Source organism: Saccoglossus kowalevskii, chromosome 15 (genome assembly GCF_978046115.1).
Source record: "Saccoglossus kowalevskii chromosome 15, keSacKowa6.1, whole genome shotgun sequence".
NCBI classification, from domain to species: Eukaryota; Metazoa; Hemichordata; class Enteropneusta; family Harrimaniidae; genus Saccoglossus; species Saccoglossus kowalevskii.
Genome location: NC_140655.1, coordinates 10,171,969 through 10,194,111, shown reverse-complemented (window position 1 = coordinate 10,194,111; position 22,143 = coordinate 10,171,969). Strand labels below are relative to the sequence as shown.

General features: G+C 34.8%; 1 protein-coding gene across 1 annotated transcript in view; it reads right to left on the bottom strand.

Annotated features, from left to right (window-relative positions):
• Positions 1-2,868: 2,868 nt before the first annotated feature.
• The window catches only part of LOC144357982 (putative N-acetylated-alpha-linked acidic dipeptidase), a 41,147-nt gene continuing 21,872 nt past the window's right edge, over positions 2,869-22,143 (bottom strand). The window contains exons 10-17 of the mRNA XM_085508693.1: positions 21,237-21,319; positions 21,000-21,131; positions 19,576-19,661; positions 18,943-19,033; positions 12,155-12,401; positions 11,492-11,576; positions 9,658-9,756; positions 2,869-9,262 (exon numbers count right to left, since the gene is read on the bottom strand). Coding sequence (XP_085364819.1) covers positions 9,064-9,262; positions 9,658-9,756; positions 11,492-11,576; positions 12,155-12,401; positions 18,943-19,033; positions 19,576-19,661; positions 21,000-21,131; positions 21,237-21,319 — 1,022 coding nt within the window. The 3' untranslated portion in view covers positions 2,869-9,063. The remainder of the gene's footprint in view (positions 9,263-9,657; positions 9,757-11,491; positions 11,577-12,154; positions 12,402-18,942; positions 19,034-19,575; positions 19,662-20,999; positions 21,132-21,236; positions 21,320-22,143) is intronic.

Sequence of the window (22,143 nt, the reverse complement as noted above, 5' to 3'; positions counted from 1 at the left end):
CACGTATATATTTATAGACGTTATGTTTTTGGGTAACTGTTGTGTGTATCTATATAGAAGCTAGTTTCTTGGGTACCAGTCACGTATATATTTATAGACGTTATGTTTGTTTTGGGTAGCTGTTGCGTATGTCTATATAGAAGCTAGTTTATTGGGTACCAGTCACGTATATATTTATAGACGTTATGTTTTTTGGGGGTAGCTGTTGCGTATGTCTATATAGAAGATAGTTTATTGGGTACCAGTCACGTATATATTTATAGACGTTATGTTTTTTGGCTAGCTGTTGCGTGTATCTACATAGAAGCTAGTTTATTGGGTACCCGCCATGTATATATTTACAGACGTTATGTTTTTGGGGTAGCTGTTGCGTATATCTATATAGAAGCTAGTTTATTGGGTGCCAGTCACGTATATATATTTATAGACGTTATGTTTTTGGGGTAGCTGTTGCGTATGTCTATATAGAAGCTAGTTTATTGGGTACCAGTCACGTATATATTTATAGACGTTATGTTTTTTGGGTAGCTGTTGCGTATATCTAGAAGCTAGTTTATTTGGTACCAGTGTATTAAGATTAGACATAATTTTGATTTCAAGTTGAATAATGTACTGCCAGACGAAGAAGGCAGATTTTTGTGCTTGGATATAACATTTCAAGATTTACAAGTACAAATTTGCAATATCTACGCACCAAACTATGCAAATAATCTAGATCGTTTTTTCAATTATGTTTTCAGAAAATTGGGGGAGTGCAACGCAAATGATGAACAATATGTGATAATGAGGGGAGATTTCAATATTTGTATGCGACCAGCATTAGATCGTTAGGGCGGAAACCTGAGGAAAAATGTTACATTTACACGAAATATTACTGAAGGTTTGTATGCCTTAAATTCAATAGATACATGGAGAGTAAAAAAAATAACCGCAAAACAATATACATGGCGCCAGAAATCTTCTATCATACAAAGTCGTTTAGATTATTGGTACATTTTGGATATTCTCTGAGGACAATGTTAAATCAGTGACAATTGACCCATCTATATGTAGTGACCCACTCAGTAATTAATATTTCATTTCAATCCCGCAGCTGGGTCAGACACGAAAATAAAATAATAGTTTATGTAACGATAGAGAGTATGTGAGCCAGTTAACTAACACCATTAATCAATGGGGTCATGAGGTTGCTAGCACTGACGAGAGGTTAATCTGGGAACTAATAAAATACAAAATTAGATTGTTTACATAAAATTTATCAAAGATAAAGACCAGAATATATCAGAATATACTATCAAAAAGAAGAAAAAAGCAACCATTTTTTCTGGGATTAGAAAAAAGTAATAAAGCAAAAACAACAATAAAGCGTTTATCTATACAAAACACAGATACAACTGATCTACTAGACATAAATTAAAAAAATTAAACAGTTTTACTCAAAACTATATTCCGCGAAGAATGTTAATATACTAGATGAAAATTCAAATGATTTTTTGCACAACTGTGACATACCAAAACTCAGTGAGAATGATAAAATGTTGTGTAATGGTAACTTAACTTTAAATAAATGTTATATGGCCATGCAGTCATTACCAAATAACAAAACACCAGGCAATGTAATTGGTAACTTAAAGAAACCATTATTAGAGGGGGAGTTAACAGCCACACAAAAACAAGGTGTTGTTACTTTAATTGCGAAAACGGGAAAAGATAAAACATTACCCAACATTACAGGTCAATAACTCTCATTAATGTGGATGTTAAAATTGCATCAAAAGCTTTGCCAAAGCGTATTATAAAAGTTCTACCAACATCTATCCATTCAGATCAATGTGCCTTTGTAACGGATAGGTTTATTGGGGATGCTGTGCGAGCAATATTGGATGTCATGTGGTACTCAAAGTAATACAACAGACCTGGAATTTTGTTATCGCTGGATTTTCATAAAGCATTTGATTCAATAGACAAAGAATTTATTGTTGAAGCATTAAAGGCTTTTAATATTGGAGACTCATTTATTAAGTGGGTTAATACCTTTTATAAAAATATCTCCTGTGTTATGAACCATGGGTACTCTCTTGGTTATTTCCCGGTCAATAGGGGGGGGGGTTAAGGTGATCCTCTATCCCCGTTCCTTTCTGATGTAGATAGAACTGCTTGTAATCAATATTCGTAAAAACCCACAGGTAGTCGGTTATAAATTTTCAAAAAAAACCATATCGAGTTAGCAATGTATGCGAATTATATTTGGGTCTAAGACTTAATGAGGACAAGACATAAGCCCTGCTCATGTATGCGAATTATGTTTGGGTCTAAGACTTAATGAGGACAAGACATAAGCCCTGCTCATGTATGCGAATTATGTTTGGATCTAAGACTTAATGAGGACAAGACATAAGCCCTGCTCATGTATGCAGATTATGTTTGGGTCTAAGACTTAATGAGGACAAGACATAAGCCCTGCTCATGTATGCGAATTATGTTTGGGTCTAAGACTTAATGAGGACAAGACAGAAGCCCTGCTCATGTATGCGGATTATGTTTGGATCTAAGACTTAATGAGGACAAGACAGAAGCCCTGCTCATGCATGCGGATTACGTTTGGGTCTAAGTCTTAATGAGGACAAGACAGAAGCCCTGCTCATGGGTTAAGGCCATAAATAATCTGGACTGATGGAATCAAAGTTTTGGGAATGTACTTAACATATGACGTTAAGACAAGAGAATTTCAAGAGTAAATTAAAAATACTAAAACAAATCTGTGGATTATGGTCCCAGAGGGCGCTGTTTATCACCGAGAGAATACACATTTTAAAAACGTTTGAAATATCAGTTTGTTTATGTAGCAACAATGGTTCAAACCCCTAAAACTGTTAACGAATAAAGTTTAATTTTATATAGAATGGTAAAAATAAAGTAAAACGTAATACAATAATTGCAGACATTAAAACAACCTCTACTTACTTACTTTAATACTCACTCCTCCCCCTCTCTCTACTTTATCACAGACAGAGATTGTAGAGGATTTTACTGCATAGAGCTCAATTAATCACTGGAATTTATTTCTTTTTTGCCAGCAGCTAAATGTGTCAACCCAGTAAATATTCAGAATATATCGTTTGCTAAAATCCTAGTGTATACTGCTACCACATAAAACCCACTAATATTCCCTCCCATGAATATTCCCTCCCATCGCCCGCCCTCCCACCACTCATTGCAGTATCTCCACTGACGTCCATTCATATGCAGCAAAAAGAAAACAAACGATGACTCATCATAGCGATATACATATATAATGGTACATGTAGTTTTAATTAAAACAAACAATGCAGACCAAAAAAAAAATCACATGAGTTAATACTCTTGATAATATAATAGAATAATACATGGATGCATCAAAGTAGGACACACTTAGCAGTGACGGCGGCACAGGGGGGGGGGGGGGCAGAGAGGGCAGTTGTCCCCTTGAAAAAAATATTGGGGGCATTACCCTTCCAAAAGAAAGCTGAAACCCTTTGTGTCAGCAAAATTTCCCCTTCAAAATGCAGGAAATAGCATTTCAGAGGGTCTATATTTCAAAATTTTGTAAGGTCGCATCTTCAGTGCATAGTTGGTGTGCAGATCTCGCCCCCCCCCCACCCCATGCAAAATTGCTTGCTGCCGTCTCTGCTTACACAGTATACAAGATCGTTTAAAACTCAAATAAGCCAATTTAATAATTTGCATCATTATTCAAAGTGCATTGAGGTATAACAGTAATTATCAGTAGATACCGGTAGTAAAAACAAAACATAACTGGGAGTTGTCAAGAGTAATATTTTAACATGTGGCTTACATGTTTCCCAGAAATGTGAGGTAAGTTCTTAGGCTGGAACACAGCAAAGTAATTAAAGGGCAGTGGTCATTGCACTGCATCCTGTTAGGCAATGCATGTAAAATACTTTGTTTACATGCACAGTACAACCACTGCCCTTTAACACCTCTAAAGGTAGCACAAGATACTGTAAACCACTCCAATTTCAGAATTGGAGTGTGTCAGTAAATCTATGAATGCTATCAAATCATTGAATCGCAAAAACAAACGGCAAAAATTAAGCGGTTTACAATAGATACATAATAGTATTCCATGATTATATGGGGCAATCCCAGGGTTAGACAGCTGTATGTTTAATGGGCAATTGTTGTGGCGACCACGCGCGTTGAAAAGTTTGTGTACATAAATTCATTTGACCCATATGAGTTTATTTTGCGTAGTATCAATAACGCACGCAGTGGCACACCCTTTAAAGACTAGTACTACGGTATATTATTAAAGACATTTTGGCACATGAATTTGATATTATTACCGATAGTTGTCTTTAAGAAAATAAAAAAAAAATAATTTCATCCATTATTTATGAGCAAAATGGTCGCCAAATGTCCATTTCAAAATTGCCAACAGCGTTCATTCCAAAATGGTTGCTCCAGTGAAAATGTAAGAAAAGATGGGGAAAATTTAGAAAATGTGAAAATAAAAGTTTGGTGTGGATAAAAAAAAAAGATTTTTTTTTTATTTATGTACACATCCTGTCAGGATAATGTTTGAGATTTGATATTGAGATTTTTTTTTATTAAACCTGTTTCTTCTAGAAACCATGATATGACTACATGTACTATAATTAATTACACCATGAAACAGAGCAGATATGTCAGTGATATTTAAAAACACATTTAAATAAGTTAAACCAATATAGCTTAGCTGCTACACAATAATGAAAATAATATCCACACAATATTATAGCAACAAAAAACAATTCAACAAAAAATGAATTCCGAAACTCGGTGCAAAGCAAACCAAACTATGACAAGCAAAGCAAAGCAAACATTCTTCCATAATAAGAAATTTCTTGCTAATATATTAAATAATATATATTGGGCTATGTAAACTATCGACATCAGATGACCTCTAGATTATCCACATCAGATGACCTCTAGATTATCCACATCAGATGACCTCTAGATTATCCACATCAGATGACCTCTAGATTATCCACATCAGATGACCTCTAGATTATCCACATCAGATGACCTCTAGATTATCCACATCAGATGACCTCTAGATTATCCAAACCCAAAGTTATATATAATCAAAACCCATGGTTATCTAGATTATCCACATCAGATCATATCTACATGCAGTGTTATCTAGATTATCCATATCTAACATTATCCACATCCAATATCTACAGTGTTATCTAGATTATCCAAACCCAGTCTTATTCATGTCTAGTGTTATCTAGATAATCCGCATCAGATGTTATCTGGATAATCCAAACCCAAAGTTATATATATTATCAAAACCCATGGTTATCTAGATTATCCACATACGATCATATCTAGACTATCTACATGCAGTGTTATCTAGATTATCCATATCTAACATTATCCACATCCAATATCTACAGTGTTATCTAGATTATCCAAACCCAGTCTTATTCATGTCTAGTGTTATCTAGATAATCCACATCAGATGTTATCTAGATAATCTACATCAGATTTTATCTGGATTATCCACATGCAGAGCTGTCTAGATTATTGAAGACACTATCTTGATTATGTACATCATTGCTATCTACATCCAGTTATTATATCTAAAAAAAAAATACAAGTCTATGGAAGCCCATTTCCTCTCTCAATTACTCTGGTTACATATTTGACACAGTACATTAATTGCTTTGTAGAAAAGTATCAGGTCAACAACAAAGTTTCAAACTTAAATTAAAAAAAAATATTAAAAGGTATGAATGATAAAGTAGAAATTCATTTTAGCTAAAAATAGTATTTGATTTTTGAAAACATTATTTTGCACCCTGTTCCTGAGTGTTTATGTGCGAAAATGTTTACAGGAGTTATTAATCACCACTGTAATATCAAGAGACAAATTCTCCACAAATTTCAAGTCTGGGAAAAGGTGTGTAATTGTGCAACAAAAGACATTTTACCTGGGTCATGGTATCTTGAATAAAATATTTTGTTTTGTGAAAGTTGATTGAATTATCAAAATGTGACAAGAATCTAATGAAGTGTTCCACAACAATGTCGTGACAGCAGCTCATCTCATTTTGCAGTTGATGACAAATAGCAAATATTCAGAAATGTCCTTTCAATACTTTGAGCACCAAAATCAAATTCAGTCACTATCAACAAAAAATAGTTTTAAATTTGGAAAGGTGAACTCTCAGTCTAACGAGCCACAGTTTTGATGCAACCCTGTGAAATCGTGAATTTGTCTTTGGAAATTAAAGAGGTGTTTACATTATCCTCTCTAAAAACAGTAAAGAAGCAAACAGAATGGAACTGACAATGAATAGCTAAGCCATCGTAAGATTACTCATATGACTACTAACTTCTATCACACAAAATAAATGGATCAATGAAGAGTTTTGTTAATGTACAATACTATTCACTAGTAAAAAAAGAATCTTTATTTTTACATGTGACATTCATTTCACAAAAATGAAAAAAATTAAATAAAAAATAAGGGGTCACCATACATAGAAATACTTGTAGGTGTACAAAATGGAGTGAAAATAGCAAATAGTTTTTTTCTGTTTTAGAGTATTTTTATACAACGAATATTTTCAATAGCAAGAATACATGGTGGAAATCTGATACGTGTTACAATGTACTTCTCCATGTCTGAAAGTATTTACATTTAACTCTTGTTGGTTTTTTAAAAGAAAAATAGTTGTCTGGTGTGCTACATTGCGCATCACAATGTCTGACCATTCCTTATTATCTATAACAATTATTTCGATTGTACTTGTTATCATGAAAAACAAATTGCTTTGTCAAATTGACCTGTAAGGAACACTTTTCAAGCAAAAGACAATATTTTGGTTTTAGCTAATTTTGGTATTTACAAGTACCGTAAAATCTGTATTAGAAGCCGCATCCCTAATAGAAGTCGCACCCATTCTTTTTGAATAATTGAGAACCAAAAATTCGTCATTTCTCATATGTGTAGATGCTCTAATAGAAGCCTCATCCCCTCTATTGCATTGTACCATTTTAATAGAAGCCGCGGTTTCTAATACAGATTTTACAGTAGTATATTTTTAAAAATGAAGATGGCAGTTTTGCAGCTGACTGCTCGTTTACTGTTCTTGTTGCCGGGATACTCAAATGACATGTACAGTTATGATGACTGAAACTTAAAAAAAATATGAAAAAAAAACACTGCTGAATAACTTTATATGAAAATACTCAACAAATCAAAATCAAAATACTCATCACAAGGAGAGTATATTTTACTAGTAATAAATTCTTAAATATTTTATTTGGAAACATTTTCTATCATGAAGCAAATTCATGATTAGTACAAGCTTATGATTGTTACTGGAACAAACAAATCACAACACTTGATTCATTAGTTTAGTGCAGTGCAGTGCAGGTTTACACAACTTTGCATTAAATTCTCAGTAAATTGCATAAAGAGTTACTTTTGACTGATATTACAAATTTAACGCTTAATGGGAAAATGCATTGTGGGATATGTTGTCAAATTGAACAGATCAAGGAGAACTAGTTTTTTTGCATAGAGGCAATAAATATTTTATAAATGGGTCATTACCCAGAATGCAGATGGGCATTAACTGCACTTTTCACATTACAAATAATACTAAGGGAGAAATTTTAATTCTGGGTTAAACAGAACAAGGAGAATTATTTATTTTTTTTTTGCATAGGAAGCAAAAATATATATATTTTTTTAATAAATGGGTTATAGGATTCAGAATGCAGGTGGGATATTACCTGCATTATTCATAATAAAAATGGAACAAACCATCTAGCAAGTAAGAAAACTTTGATCAAACCATTATACATGCACAGAGGAAGAGAGCTAAAATACAACCTAACTGCATTGTAGATGCATTTATCGTAATCTTCCGACTTAGAGTCCATGCTACTTAGCTCTGAAAATCGCGTTACACCACCCATGAGCAAAACCATTGTATCCTGTTAAATTCTGATCGAAAAGCATATAAATCAAAACTTGTTATTTGGACCTTAGAAACACCTCAAATTAATGTAAGCACATGAGCTACTAATAAAGAAAATATGGAATACTGTAGTTGAACCATTTATTTTCACAGGTATCTCATTTCACTCGTATTGTTAAATTTATTTTCAAATTTACAGATTTTTTAGTGAAATAAGTATGATTTAGCAGATTTCTTTAATCAGTGAAAATAAAATTGAAAAATTAAATGCTTTTACAGTAACAGACATTATTTTGTAATTTTTTTCAATTTTTCCTGACTGCCTTATTAATGACAAGACCTAAAGTTCAGTGAGTGATCTTTACAGTGGTTGATTTGAGTTTTTTAAACATAACCAACTAGACCAACTAAAAGAACTCTAAACCCAATATAATTTATAATTACCATGTTAAATGGCAGTAGTCGTCCCGGCATGCATGCACGAGATATATGGGTCTCATATAAACAAAGATGGCGACTTTGACTGTAGCGCAGATCAACAAGTACAAACTGAGACGTTACCAAGCTTTAATTAAGTATTTGTTAGGTGATTGGAAGATATCGAAGGAGTCACCGGCGGTAATCAGTGCAAGTCGCGCCCAGGTCAAACCTCATACTTGTGACTTCCATTTGAAGAGCGCATTGGATTGTGGGAAAATAATGTTTATCAACACAACGCGACGACCTTTAAATATGCAATATGGACGGAACCTGCAATTTTTATTATTGTTGTTGGATACTGTACATTGTCAGATACATTGAACTCTGAGTTCTCATGACCTGAAAACACTTCTTGTAGCACACATATGAGTATCCAAACAAGTACGTGCACTGGTTGATTTGGCACATGCATATTACAGTTTTTTGATTATTCAATTTTTGAATATTATTGTACCCTGCAAATGCAACATTTTTAGTTCAGGACAAACCATAACCGAATTTTGATTATGAAGTATCAACATCAATAATAATGAAAAATAATTTTCTAGCCATATTGCATTTTTAATGATGCATGAAATAGGTTAAAAAGTTTGGATTCTGTTTACTGCAGTAAGGCATCTTGAAAACTGTTTGTGGCAGCTTGTATTGATAGGGTAATCAGTGATAACTGTCGTTGAATTAAATCATCTCTACTGATGCTTGGATCGTACACAGTATGCGCATAATAAACAGAGTCAATGATACTTCCAAACCAGGTTCCAGTTGACAGGTTTGTTGAACTTGGAGACAACAGTACATGCCTTCAAAAAAAAAAAAAAAAACATTTCTGTACACAGCTCAGAAATCTAAATGATTGAAATTTGCCTCAAAAAACAAAAAAATAAAATATATTTCTGTATATATTTAAAATTTTCTCAACCATACCTCTTGCGTATTTTTTGATAATTCCATCATTAATATTTGACCAAATCAAAATTTTCCAATGCCTACTGTTCTAGATTAAATGTTTGATATCGTATTATAGCAGAAGTCAATTTGTGTTTGATGATTTACTGAAACGGATGGTTTGTTTTTAACTGAGTGGTGACTAGTATATTCTTGCATTAAGCATAATGTCAACTAAGTTCAGAATACAGTGTGTATCACATCAATATCAGACCAACAATACTGATATGAGAAAAAACATGATTCTTACTTGTACTGTTTATTTCTCTGTGGAACATTAATATCATGTCGGATAAAATGTCTTTCCAACTGCATCAGTCTATCATTGATGTCCCGTACTCGGTATGGACTGTGGACAAAGTAGAAAACATCCATAAATACAGAAAAAAATCAAAAAAATCAGGCTTTACAGAAATAATTTAGTTTTACTGATAATGCATATAAAAAAAATTTTAATTCAAATTGATTGGCTAAAATTCAACCAGGCTTTACAGAAATAATTTAGTTTTACTGATAATGCATATAAAAAAAAATTTGAATTCAAATTGATTGGCTAAAATTCAACCAGGGTGAGTGTACCACTGGGATGGAAGAGCCACCATACCCCCGGATAAGAGAGCCACCATACCCCCGGATAGGAGAGCCACCATACCCCCCGGATAGGAGAGCCACCATACCCCCCCGGATAGGAGAGCCACCATACCCCCCCGGATAGGAGAGCCACCATACCCCCCCCGGATAGGAGAGCCACCATACCCCCCCGGATAGGAGAGCCACCATAACCCCCGGATAGGAGAGCCACCATAACCCCCGGATAGGAGAGCCACCATAACCCCCGGATAGGAGAGCCACCATAACCCCCGGATAGGAGAGCCACCATAACCCCCGGATAGGAGAGCCACCATAACCCCCGGATAGGAGAGCCACCATACCCCCGGATAGGAGAGCCACCATACTCCCGGATAGGAGAGCCACCATACTCCCGGATAGGAGAGCCACCATACTCCGGATAGGAGAGCCACCATACCCCGGATAGGAGAGCCACCATACCCCGGATAGGAGAGCCACCATACCCAGGATAGGAGAGCCACCATACCCCGGATAGGAGAGCCACCATACCCCGGATAGGAGAGCCACCATACTCCGGATAGGGGAGCCACCACACCCAGGATAGGAGAGCCACCATACCCCGGATAGGAGAGCCACCATACTCCCGATAGGAGAGCCACCATACTCCCGATAGGAGAGCCACCATACTCCCGATAGGAGAGCCACCATACCCAGGATAGGAGAGCCACCATACCCAGGATAGGAGAGCCACCATACCCAGGATAGGAGAGCCACCATACCCAGGATAGGAGAGCCACCATACCCAGGATAGGAGAGCCACCATACCCAGGATAGGAGAGCCACCATACCCAGGATAGGAGAGCCACCATACCCAGGATAGGAGAGCCACAATACCCAGGATAGGAGAGCCACAATACCCAGGATAGGAGAGCCACAATACCCAGGATAGGAGAGCCACCATACTCTGGATAGGAGAGCCACAATACCCTAGATAGGAGAGCCACCATACCCTAGATAGGAGAGCCACCATACCCAGGATAAAAGAGCCACCATACCCAGGATAAAAGAGCCACCATACCCTGGATAGGAGAGCCACAATACCCTTGATAGGAGAGCCACCATACCCTAGATAGGAGAGCCACCATACCCTAGATAGGAGAGCCACCATACCCTGGATAGGAACGCCACCATACCCTGGATAGGAACGCCACCATACCCTGGATAGGAACGCCACCGAACCCAAAAAGTACAACTCACAGTAACCCGATTGAGAGTAACACAGGGAGCTACTGATCAAGATGTATTCACTGATGAATGCGACTTCATAAAAACTTGCTTGAATATTGTCTTGTATTTCAACAGTGGTTTTAGATAAACTCCAAAGAATATGGTTTGTTCACTTTACAAATGAATTCTTTCAAGCCTTGAGAACCAAATAGAAATTTTCACTACTACTATCTCATGAAATTAAAGCAATAATGGTGGATATCATATTTTACAAGTAAGCCACTTACTTGATAGAGTGATTAGCACTTGAAATGATTTCTTCAAATTCCATGGCAACTGAGACAAACTTTGCAATCGTACTATTCAAATAATCTGAGAAAAAGAAAAAAAAAACATCAATTTGTATCACAGCAACCAAACCTTGACCAAGAAGTTTCAGTTATTGCACAATCTGTGTAATTATTGGTATGCAATCTGAAACTCTTATCGCAGCGATAGAAACGATATGGGTTCAAGATCACAGAGAAGGACGAGATTTAGCATGTACATTTTTATATCACTACTTTAGTGTGAATTATCTGTACTAGTGTCACAGTGTAAGGCCTGCTTATTGCTATTGAGAGGGCCACCCACAGAACTCACACTGGACAGGGAGGGAGGGTTCTATATCTGCTGACTACCAGTGTGAATGGTTTGCATCACGGGTATGTGATAAACACAGATTGAAAGAGAAGAAGATATTTACTGGTTTTTGCTGTATTCATTCAACACCACTGAATTGAATGCACGCATGCAGTATATTACATGTCACTACCATGTCACGTACAAGACATGGAATACGATTTCCGTAGCCAAACGTACCATTGACATATACACTAGCAATTTACACTAAGTCAGTAACAACAACAGTGTCATTCAAATGAAAAAAAAAAAAAACTTTCAAACCCTACCTACTGATGTTGCTAAGCTTGTCAAATCCTTATGCGGCAAGACATCATTGAATTGTTGCTGTAACATTACAGCATAATCACCGACACTGAATGGTAGTATCGTTGAATCTGTTAATTCCAGTAAGACCTCACCAAATATCTTAGTCATCGTCTGATGGAGACGCAGTTCAGGATCTACCAAACGTTTTGCATAATGGTAGTCATCATATACAGTGTTGTATGCTGGATATTTCGTCATTTTATAACTCTGAATAATTAATATAATACGTGTTTATTACAAGAATACTGCAAAGTATGAACGAAGGTAGTATGGTGATTGTGTCAAATGACACATAGTGGAGTTTGATACGTTCCCATACTGCATACTTTGAGTCTATGCTTGTGATATCCTTATACACATTTTCCTTGCTTGTAGTAATAAATTAATGAAATATAACATTCTGAAAAGACAACAAAGAATGTTTCGCACTATACAGACGGGTGTGTATCGTGACGGGATTCTTTTTCTATCTCGTGTTTATAGCACTTCTGTGTCTGAAGTAAACAAAGAATCAAAGAAAGCTTAGAAAGAACTCCCGTGTGCTGAGAGTATTGAAGACACATTAAAAATTAATTAAAAATTACTTGTACATGAGATATTGATAGAAAAGCTGAAAACTAATTATGTACATCAGGTAACTAATATGAACAGAACAGAACAAACAAATTATGAATTATTATGCTAATTAGAGAATTAATATGAACAAATTTTAACCCAAAATTAAACAGGCCTGTCTATTGTCCTAGAGCATTTATGTACCAAATTTTATTCAAATGTGATGATCAGTAATTGAGATATCAGTGTTAATTAATTATGTTAATTAGGAGATTAATAAGCATAAATATTTACCAAAAACTAATTGGGTTTCTGCATAGTTCTCTTTAAAAGTTTCATTAAAATCCAATTTGTGGTTCTTTATACATCAGTGGAACATTATGCAAATTAGATAATTAATATCCAATTAAAACTAATTAGGTCTCTGCATAATCCTAGAAGATCTATGTAGCAAGTCTCATTGAAATGTGATGATTACTACTTGAAATATCAGAAGCTGAAAATTAATTAATTATGCAAATTAGGTAATTAATATGTACTCGTATTACCTTAAAAACTATCAGGTCTGTGCAGTGTCCTATGACATCTATGTACCAAGTGTCATTGAAATGTGATGATTACTACTTGAAATATCAAAAGCTGAAAATTAATTAATTATGCAAATTAGCTAATTAATATATACTGATATTAGCCTAAAACTATCAGGTCTGTGCAGTGTCCTATGATGTCTATGTACCAAATTTCATTGAAATGTGATGATTACTACTTGAAATATCAGAAGCTGAAAATTAATTAATTATGCAAATTAGGTAATTAATATGTACTCGTATTACCTTAAAAACTATCAGGTCTGTGCAGTGTCCTATGACATCTATGTACCAAGTGTCATTGAAATGTGATGATTACTACTTGAAATATCAAAAGCTGAAAATTAATTAATTATGCAAATTAGGTAATTAATATGTACTCATATTACCTTAAAAACTATCAGGTCTGTGCAGTGTCCTATGACATCTATATACCAAGTTTCATTGAAATGTGATGATTACTACTTGAAATATCAAAAGCTGAAAATTAATTAATTATGCTAATTAGGTAATTAATATCTACTGATATTACCCAAAAAACTATCAGGTCTGTGCAGTGTCCTATCACATCTATGTACCAAATTTCATTGAAATGTGATGATTACTACTTGAAATATCAAAAGCTGAAATATAATTAATTATGCTAATTAGGTAATTAATATGTACTGATATTACCCAAAAAACTATCAGATCTGTGCAGTGTCCTATGACGTCTATGTACCAAATTTCATTGAAATGTGACAATTACTACTTGAAATATCAAAAGCTGAAAATTAATTAATTATGCTAATTAGGTAATTAATATCTACTGATATTACCCTAAAAACTTTCAGGTTTGTGCAGTGTCCTATGACATCTATGTACCAAGTTTTATTGAAATGTGATGATTAGTACTTGAGATATCAGTGGAAAAGCCGAAAATTGATTAAAGGGGAACTAAATAGAGCCTATTTTGGTGTTTGTATTTATCAAGTTATGTATATTGATTATAAATTTGAAAAAAAAAATAAAAAAAAATGATTATCTTCAGAGTTATGATGATTTAAATATGAGAAACCATAAACCTGCGAAGGACTTCCGTTTGCGCCATCTTGCCATCAAAAAACGCCCTCATGAGGTATAAACAGGTAAGGTAACAAAGCATGATGATGAAATAGTATCTGATTAAATATAAGCAACTTAGGGAGCCATAGTTGGCTGGACTGGTGATTTGACTTCTAGTCTACGTTGTTTCGACTTTTACGTTAATGTTATTTACAAGCGTATCAACATACAAACATTATGGATGTGCGATTGATCGAGACAGGCATTTTGTTTGAATTTGAAATAAAACTATCATCCGAACAAGGGGCATCGTCGATGATATACTCTCATCACTCACACTGGACTGATCTGAATCTTCACAGTATACCGTACTTCCCTGATCATAAGCCCAGAGGCATGAACACGTAATGGAAAAGTAAGTGATGAGCTTGTACTCTAGGACCAACTCAGAAAAAATGATTTTGTGTTGGGGTTAAACACTGTAACCATCTTGCAAACAACGAAAAATTATCCAAAAAAGTTATTCGTTCACCACGCCGGGCTCGGGAAAATAATACTTATTTTTGGAAAAAAAATGCGTCATTGATTTGAACGACACTTACAATGAAGAAACAAACATGTTCATAAAAAACACACACATTTTATTACAATACGATTTACATACCATCTGAATTTATGGTGAAATAATGGGTAGGATCTGTGAGGAAACAGTGGACGAAGGCATTTATCATTATCTTCGTTTTAGTATGTTTTCGATCGTACGCAAACTCTCGACGCAAAGCAATTTTCCACTATGAGGTTTTTCAGCACGATTTGACCTGGAACAACTTCCTTCGACATAACAGGTCATGTCTTTCATTAACCAATCAAAATGATGTGTCGTAATGATGAAATTTTCCGATTATTGACGATTTTTTAACGCAATGCGGATGTGAATTACCGCAATGTTAAAATGCGATCTGTAGTACTGATTGCAACGAAAAAACGATGATTTTTTTCCCTAAAAACTGGCGAATCGCAATTTCCGAAATATAAATGACGGTTAATAGTAACCGTGGGTAAACTGAGTGTGGAGGAAGAATTTAAACACCTTTCTCGGTCGCCAACATGTCTCATCGTTCAAACCCTAGGCCTTTCATGATAGTCTCAAAGTAAACCATGCCCAATAACCAGGTACACGACTTAACGATCACATTTTTGACTTTTCGAAAGCTACTCCAGAATTGCAACATCGGGGTTCATCCTGAGTAAATGACAGAATAGAAAGCATGCGAACCACGTTGTGTACGTTCGCCATGCGAGTTTTCTCATAAAACTAAAAGCATGAACCAAACTACCATGCCATTCACGATTATTATGAAATGAAACACACCTTTTACACGCATATTATAATCGTGAATGCTCACAACTCGATAAATACCAAGTAAAAATATAGGGATGGGCTTCATACTCGAGAGGAACTTACGATCGGGGAAGTACGGTACTTTAATGCAATTGGGCTTTCACTCTCAGAATACTGTGGTTCAAACGCATAAGGCTCTAACCCAAGTTTTAACAAGCAGCCTATCGGCTGAGATAGCTCCGCTGTAAGGAATGCACATTTCAATTAAAGAACTGAAGACATTAGAAAATGAACAATATGAATAGTATCAAAGCAATCGGACTTACAGTTTTTAACAAGAAGTCGAAAATATCACTTTTTACCAAAAATTACAAAAATATTCTCCAAAATAAATAGAGAATTGAAGATATCATCACAAAACAAACAAATCTGAGAGAGGTCCACATGTAGTACCTATATATGTAATATCAAAGCAATCGGACTTACAGTTTTTAACAAGAAGTCGAAAATATCACTTTTTACCAAAAATTACAAAAATATTCACCAAAATAAATAGAGAATTGAAGATATCATCACAAAACAAATCTGAGAGAGGTCCACATGTAGTACCTATATATGTAATATCAAAGCAATCGGACTTACAGTTTTCAACAAGAAGTCGAAAATATCACTTTTTACCAAAAATGACAAAAATATTCACCAAAATTAGAGAACTGAAGATATCATCACAAAATGAACAAATCTTAGAAAGGTCTACATGTAGTATCTATATATGTAATATCAAAGCAATTGAACTATTGGTTTTTAACAAGAAGTCGAAAATATCACTTTTTACCAAAAATGACAAAAATATTCACCAAAATTAGAGAATTAAAGATATCATTACAAAATGAACAAATCTGAGAGAGGTCCACATGTAGTACCTATATATGTAGTATCAAAGCAATTGGACTTGCAGTTTTTAACAAGAAGTCGAAAATATCACTTTTTACCAAAAATGACAAAAATATTCACCAAAATTAGAGAATTGAAGATATCAACATGAAATGAACAAACCTAAGAGAGGTCTACCCAAGGTACATATACACCAAGTATCAAAGCATTCAGGCTTGTAGTTTTCAAGAAGAAGTTGAAAAAGTAAAACATTGACACGGACGACGACGACGGACAATCACTCATATGATAAGCTTCGCTCGACAAAGTCGACAGCGGAGCTAAAAAGCACATTGTGCATATAAAAGTTGAGTTTATACTAGTAGTACACAATGCTTGGCAGCATGAACGGCTATGTACAATGGCGTATACGAATGTGATCAGATACTAAAACGTCATAGCTTTGAAAAGTACCCGGCTGTTAAATATGTTCGTTCGTTATTTATTCCCCTCCATGAATGGCCTCCATGGTGTTTAATTGCAAGCACTTCAAATGCCTATCCAAGCTACAGTTATAATTAAAACAAAATTAAACCACTGCAATATTATTTCGAATACAGTTTAGAATATACACAACTATAAATTAAGGCCGCATTTAGGTTCGCTTTAATCATTATGCAAATTAGGTAATTAATATTGCACAGATTTTTACCCAAAACTAATCAAATCTGCGCATTAGTTTGGAGCATCTGTGTGCCAAGTTTCATCAAAATCCAATGAGTGGTTCTTTAGATATCAGTGGAACAGTCATGAAACAGCCAAAAATCAGCTAATTATCATGCAAATTAAGTAATTAATATGCATGGATTTTTACCAAAACCTAATCAAATCTGCGCATTGGCCCAGAGCATCTATGCACCAAGTTTCATCAAAAACTGATGTATGGTTCTTGAGATATCAGTGGAACAGACGGACACACATATATACACACACACACACACACACACACACACACACACACACACACACACACACACACATACACACATACAGACACACTAACTGCAAAGACTCCCTTTTTGTGCTTCGCACACGGGAGTCAAAAATGTTTGACTGTGACAAACAAGATGCAAATTTCCAAATAAAGAAGACATTTAAATGTCTAACACTTTCAAACACATCACGATTTGCGAACAAGTAAATTCTATTGTTTTCTGTGTTACATGTACTGTAAAATCTGTATTAGAAACCGCGGCTTCTATTTAAATAATACATTGCAACAGAGAGGATGCAGCTTCTACTAGAGCATCTACACATACGAGAAATGATGAATTTTTGGTTCTCAATATTCAAAAAGAATTTTCTATTAGCGATGCAGCTTCTAATACAGATTTTACGGTATAATAAAACAAATTATTCAGGTTGATTACAAGTAACCATATTTGCTCTGTGCATCTCAAATAACAAGTGAAGCAAAACACGGAGATTTTGAATACACCAAACATTAATGGGGATTCTCATATACAGTATTTTTCATTTTACAATTTGAATTTCTATTTTGAACAAGCGACTTGACCATCAAAATAGCTCCGCTGTCCTCTGAAAACGTTGTGATAGCAAAGTTAAGCAACGCACACCCATAGGACGACTTCTTGAGAACTGCTCAATTTGAAATTACCGACAAGTATCAAATCAATTGAGCTGGTAGTTTTCAAGTCGAAAATAGCATTTTTTACCAAAAATGACAAAAATATTTGCCAAAAATAGAGAATTGAAGTTATTGTCACAAGGTGAACAAATGTAACAGAAGTCCACCTAAGGTATCTACACACCAAGTATCAAAGCAATTGAGATGATATACTGTGGAATACTTTATTTTCGCTGAAAAGGCTTTTTGGGCGTTTTGTATGGAATTTATTTTCACTGATTTTTGATGAGTTTAATGTGAAATAGAGGAAAAAAAGTATATTCGCTGGATTTTATTTTCACAGAATCATCCCTTCAGCAAAAATAGCGAAAATAAATTCCAAGCGAAAATAAAGTATTCTACAGTATTTCAAGAAAAAATCAAAAAAGCAATTGTTGACAATCACCTATATGAACAGCTCCACTGTGTCATCTACGACGACAGCAGAGCTAACAAAACTTGATCAAAGTGGAATGCACGTCAATATATCAAAATAATTTATCAAATCAAATAAATGAAATGATTTATACCGCAAAATTAATACCAGTTTGACTATTTTTCAACCAATAATTTAACAGTTGAATTGATGGCATAACAAAATATTTAATGATTAGAGACAGTTTTTTTTTTTGTGTGTGTAATAATTGAGGTAATACTAACTGGATGTGGTTTATACATTAATTCCATAGATGGTACCCCCACACTCTGCATAAATGGTAAATAATCACCAGTACCTCCTAGTACATCAATCCTGCAATGAAATAGAAACATTACTGTTGTGAGTTTTGGGTTCTTTGTAAAGTACAGTGGAAGGCATGCACAATAACTGTGAATTCTAACATGTATAATTTCAAGAAAGAAAAAAAGCGATACATTGTCAAAGAACAATTGATCCAACTATGAAAGGAATCATCATGGACACGCATCTCTATATACATAATGCATATAACAAATTTGAAAACCGACATGTCCAAGATGGCCGCCAGTCGGCCATCCATTGATCTGATTACTGAACAAACTGATATGGACATGCATTCCAACATGTATGATGCATATGCCAATTAGTGGTCAGTAGGTCTTGAAGATAATAATATGACCAAAAAAGAAGATAGCCATCTTTGATCTGATTTGCATGAACATATATAATTTATGTACCAAATTTGAATGAAAATAATAAAGCTTTTCCACCATAATACATTTTCAAAAAACAAGATGGCTGCCAGTCAGTCATCTAACAGTTTTGCCTCAGGTGAACATTTTGTGTGGTAGACTTGATTTTATTTTTTGACTTACATAGGAAGTTCCTTTCCAGTCAACATACTTGGATGTTTTTCTATCCATTTATCATACACCGACTGGTCATTAGACGGAGACATCACCTACAAAATAAAGAAAAAACATTCAATGTCAATAGTACCTATATGACTAAACAAAACACTTCTGCTTACAAAATCATTGAAATCAGACTGGCTTATCTTTAACCCTTCTACAAACAATCTGTTAAGGGTGCATGATTGCAGCACATTCTGTTTGATGCGAGTCCCATGCGACATGTATAGTGCATGTAAAATACAATGATTACACCAATAGTCCTATATAATCTGCAATTTCCATCAGAATATTGACAAAAAAACAAATTTACCCAAATTTTCTGTTGGCTCCAAAAATTAGGGTTTACCGTACTCGACCTCGTTAGCGCCCAGGGGCCTCAACTCAGAAAATCACGATTTTGTAGGGATGGGCGCTTACCCGAGCACCCCCCTCGAAAAAGAGTGCAAATAAAAATTTTGATTCATCAAGTGACAGATTATGTCTTTGAGAGAAAATCAAATTACTAAATTAGTTGCGTCGTCATTGATTTTCACAATGAAGAAACAGAAATGATCACAAAAAATATGCACATTTTATTACAATATTAATTACATACCACCATAATTTACGGAATTAAAAACATTTGAGTCTGTTGGAACACAGTCGAAGTCAAAATTGTCATATTATTTCCACTGACGAAGTTGTTGGATCGTATGCAAACTCTCGATGAAAATCACTTTCCGCCATGATGCAATTGCAGATTTGACCTACAGCAGCGTCCTTTGACCTAATGGGTCAAGTTGGTTATTAACTAATCAGAATGCTGTGTTGTACTGACGCAATTCTTTGGAAATTCGGTAACGCAATGCGGAAGTGAATAATCGATGTCGTAGTACGATCTGTTAGGATTGATTTCAGCGAATAAACGACATGGTTTTTCCGAAAAACTAGTAACTAGCTATTTTTGAGAGGTAAACTGAATATGGCATGAAATATTTATCGCATTTTACTTGTATTAACAGGTCATTGTCGAAGGGTTACCGTGTTCTACGCATTCACATGTTCACAGCGATCGATATCCACGCTGTATCATATAAAAACGATTACCAAGATTCGTTACGCAAGACCAAGTTTTAAATTAGTTGCATTTTGAAGGGGTGAGCGCTTTGCCGAATGTGACCCCAAATATAAAAATTGCACAAAAGTGGGGAGTGGGCGCTTGCTCGGGCATGGGCGCTAACGAGGTCGAGTACGGTATTTCAAGAAATTTTGAAGAATATCAGAAAAAAGTGCAGACAAATTTTGGTGAGAAAGTCTGGTGGTGAAACGGTTATGAAAGGGGATGAAAAATGCATGCAATCCTTCAAAGTGATAAAAAGCATTATATTCTGTAAAAATGTGGATACCTTCTTGGTGGCTTCAAAGATAACCTTCTGGAGAAGTGGACTAGCACTGGCAGCAAATGAGTAGTCTCCCATGACAACCGCATCCAAGTTAATGTAAGCAACAGCTCTATTTCCAAGCATCGTACTAAACTCCTACATAGAGTAAATAGATTGACAGTTGTTTTAATAACAAAGATGTTCATCACTAAGAATGGTATCATGAATCAGTAAATGAAATATGACTGAAATATAATTTACCTCAACCCATTCTGTCGATCCAATCATCCCATACTCCTTGGCATCCCAACTAGCAAAGATTATAGTACGGCGCGGTTTCCAACCTAAAATAAAAACAGTGAAATGTTATTTTAGAATATAGAAACTGTTCCATTTCAAACACACTGTGGTTTCTCGAAATGCTTACTAATTAGATAACTTGTCACTGATAAAAGTCACCAAAAACATTTTGAGCAATTTTAAGCAATAATACTAGTCAAGAGTGAAATATAAACGTGCCTCTGCATTCTCCATTAATTTCGTAACTTGCTATGATCATGGTAAAGAGAAAACCTGTGCTTACTTTCAACAGCTAGCTGGAGTCTGATCGAAAACGCGTCTCAATAAATACCTTTACATCATTTTTCCGATAATTTTTTTCAGCTCGTAACGATAGAATCAGTCAATTTAGAACTAACATGTATGCTATTGGTAAGCATTTTGGCACACTTTTACTGAAAAGATGAGTTTTTCATTGCTCATGAATATTAATTTATGCAAATAAGACTATTTATGCAAGGGCAGACACTAAGATATTGCCTTCTTTCAGGGGGGTTTGCTTTTTGGTGTCATTCGTTGGAATATGAATAAGGATTTGCAGGAGATTTTTTTTTTTAAAGAGGAACGAAAATTTCTTAAACATCTTTGTAAACACAGAAATGAAAGTTGTATGAATTCACCATGAGATTTATTTTCAAATTTTATTTTTATTAGGTATACATGTATGTATGATTTTTCTCTTTTCTTTTATTTCTTTTGTTTGCTCTTGTTGGCATTCCAAAGGCTTAATAAATATTATTATCATTATTATAGACAACTTAATGAAGTGAACAAGCATTATCCCTAAGAAAATAGAAAAACCTTTCCTGAGTAACCTACGGGACAATTA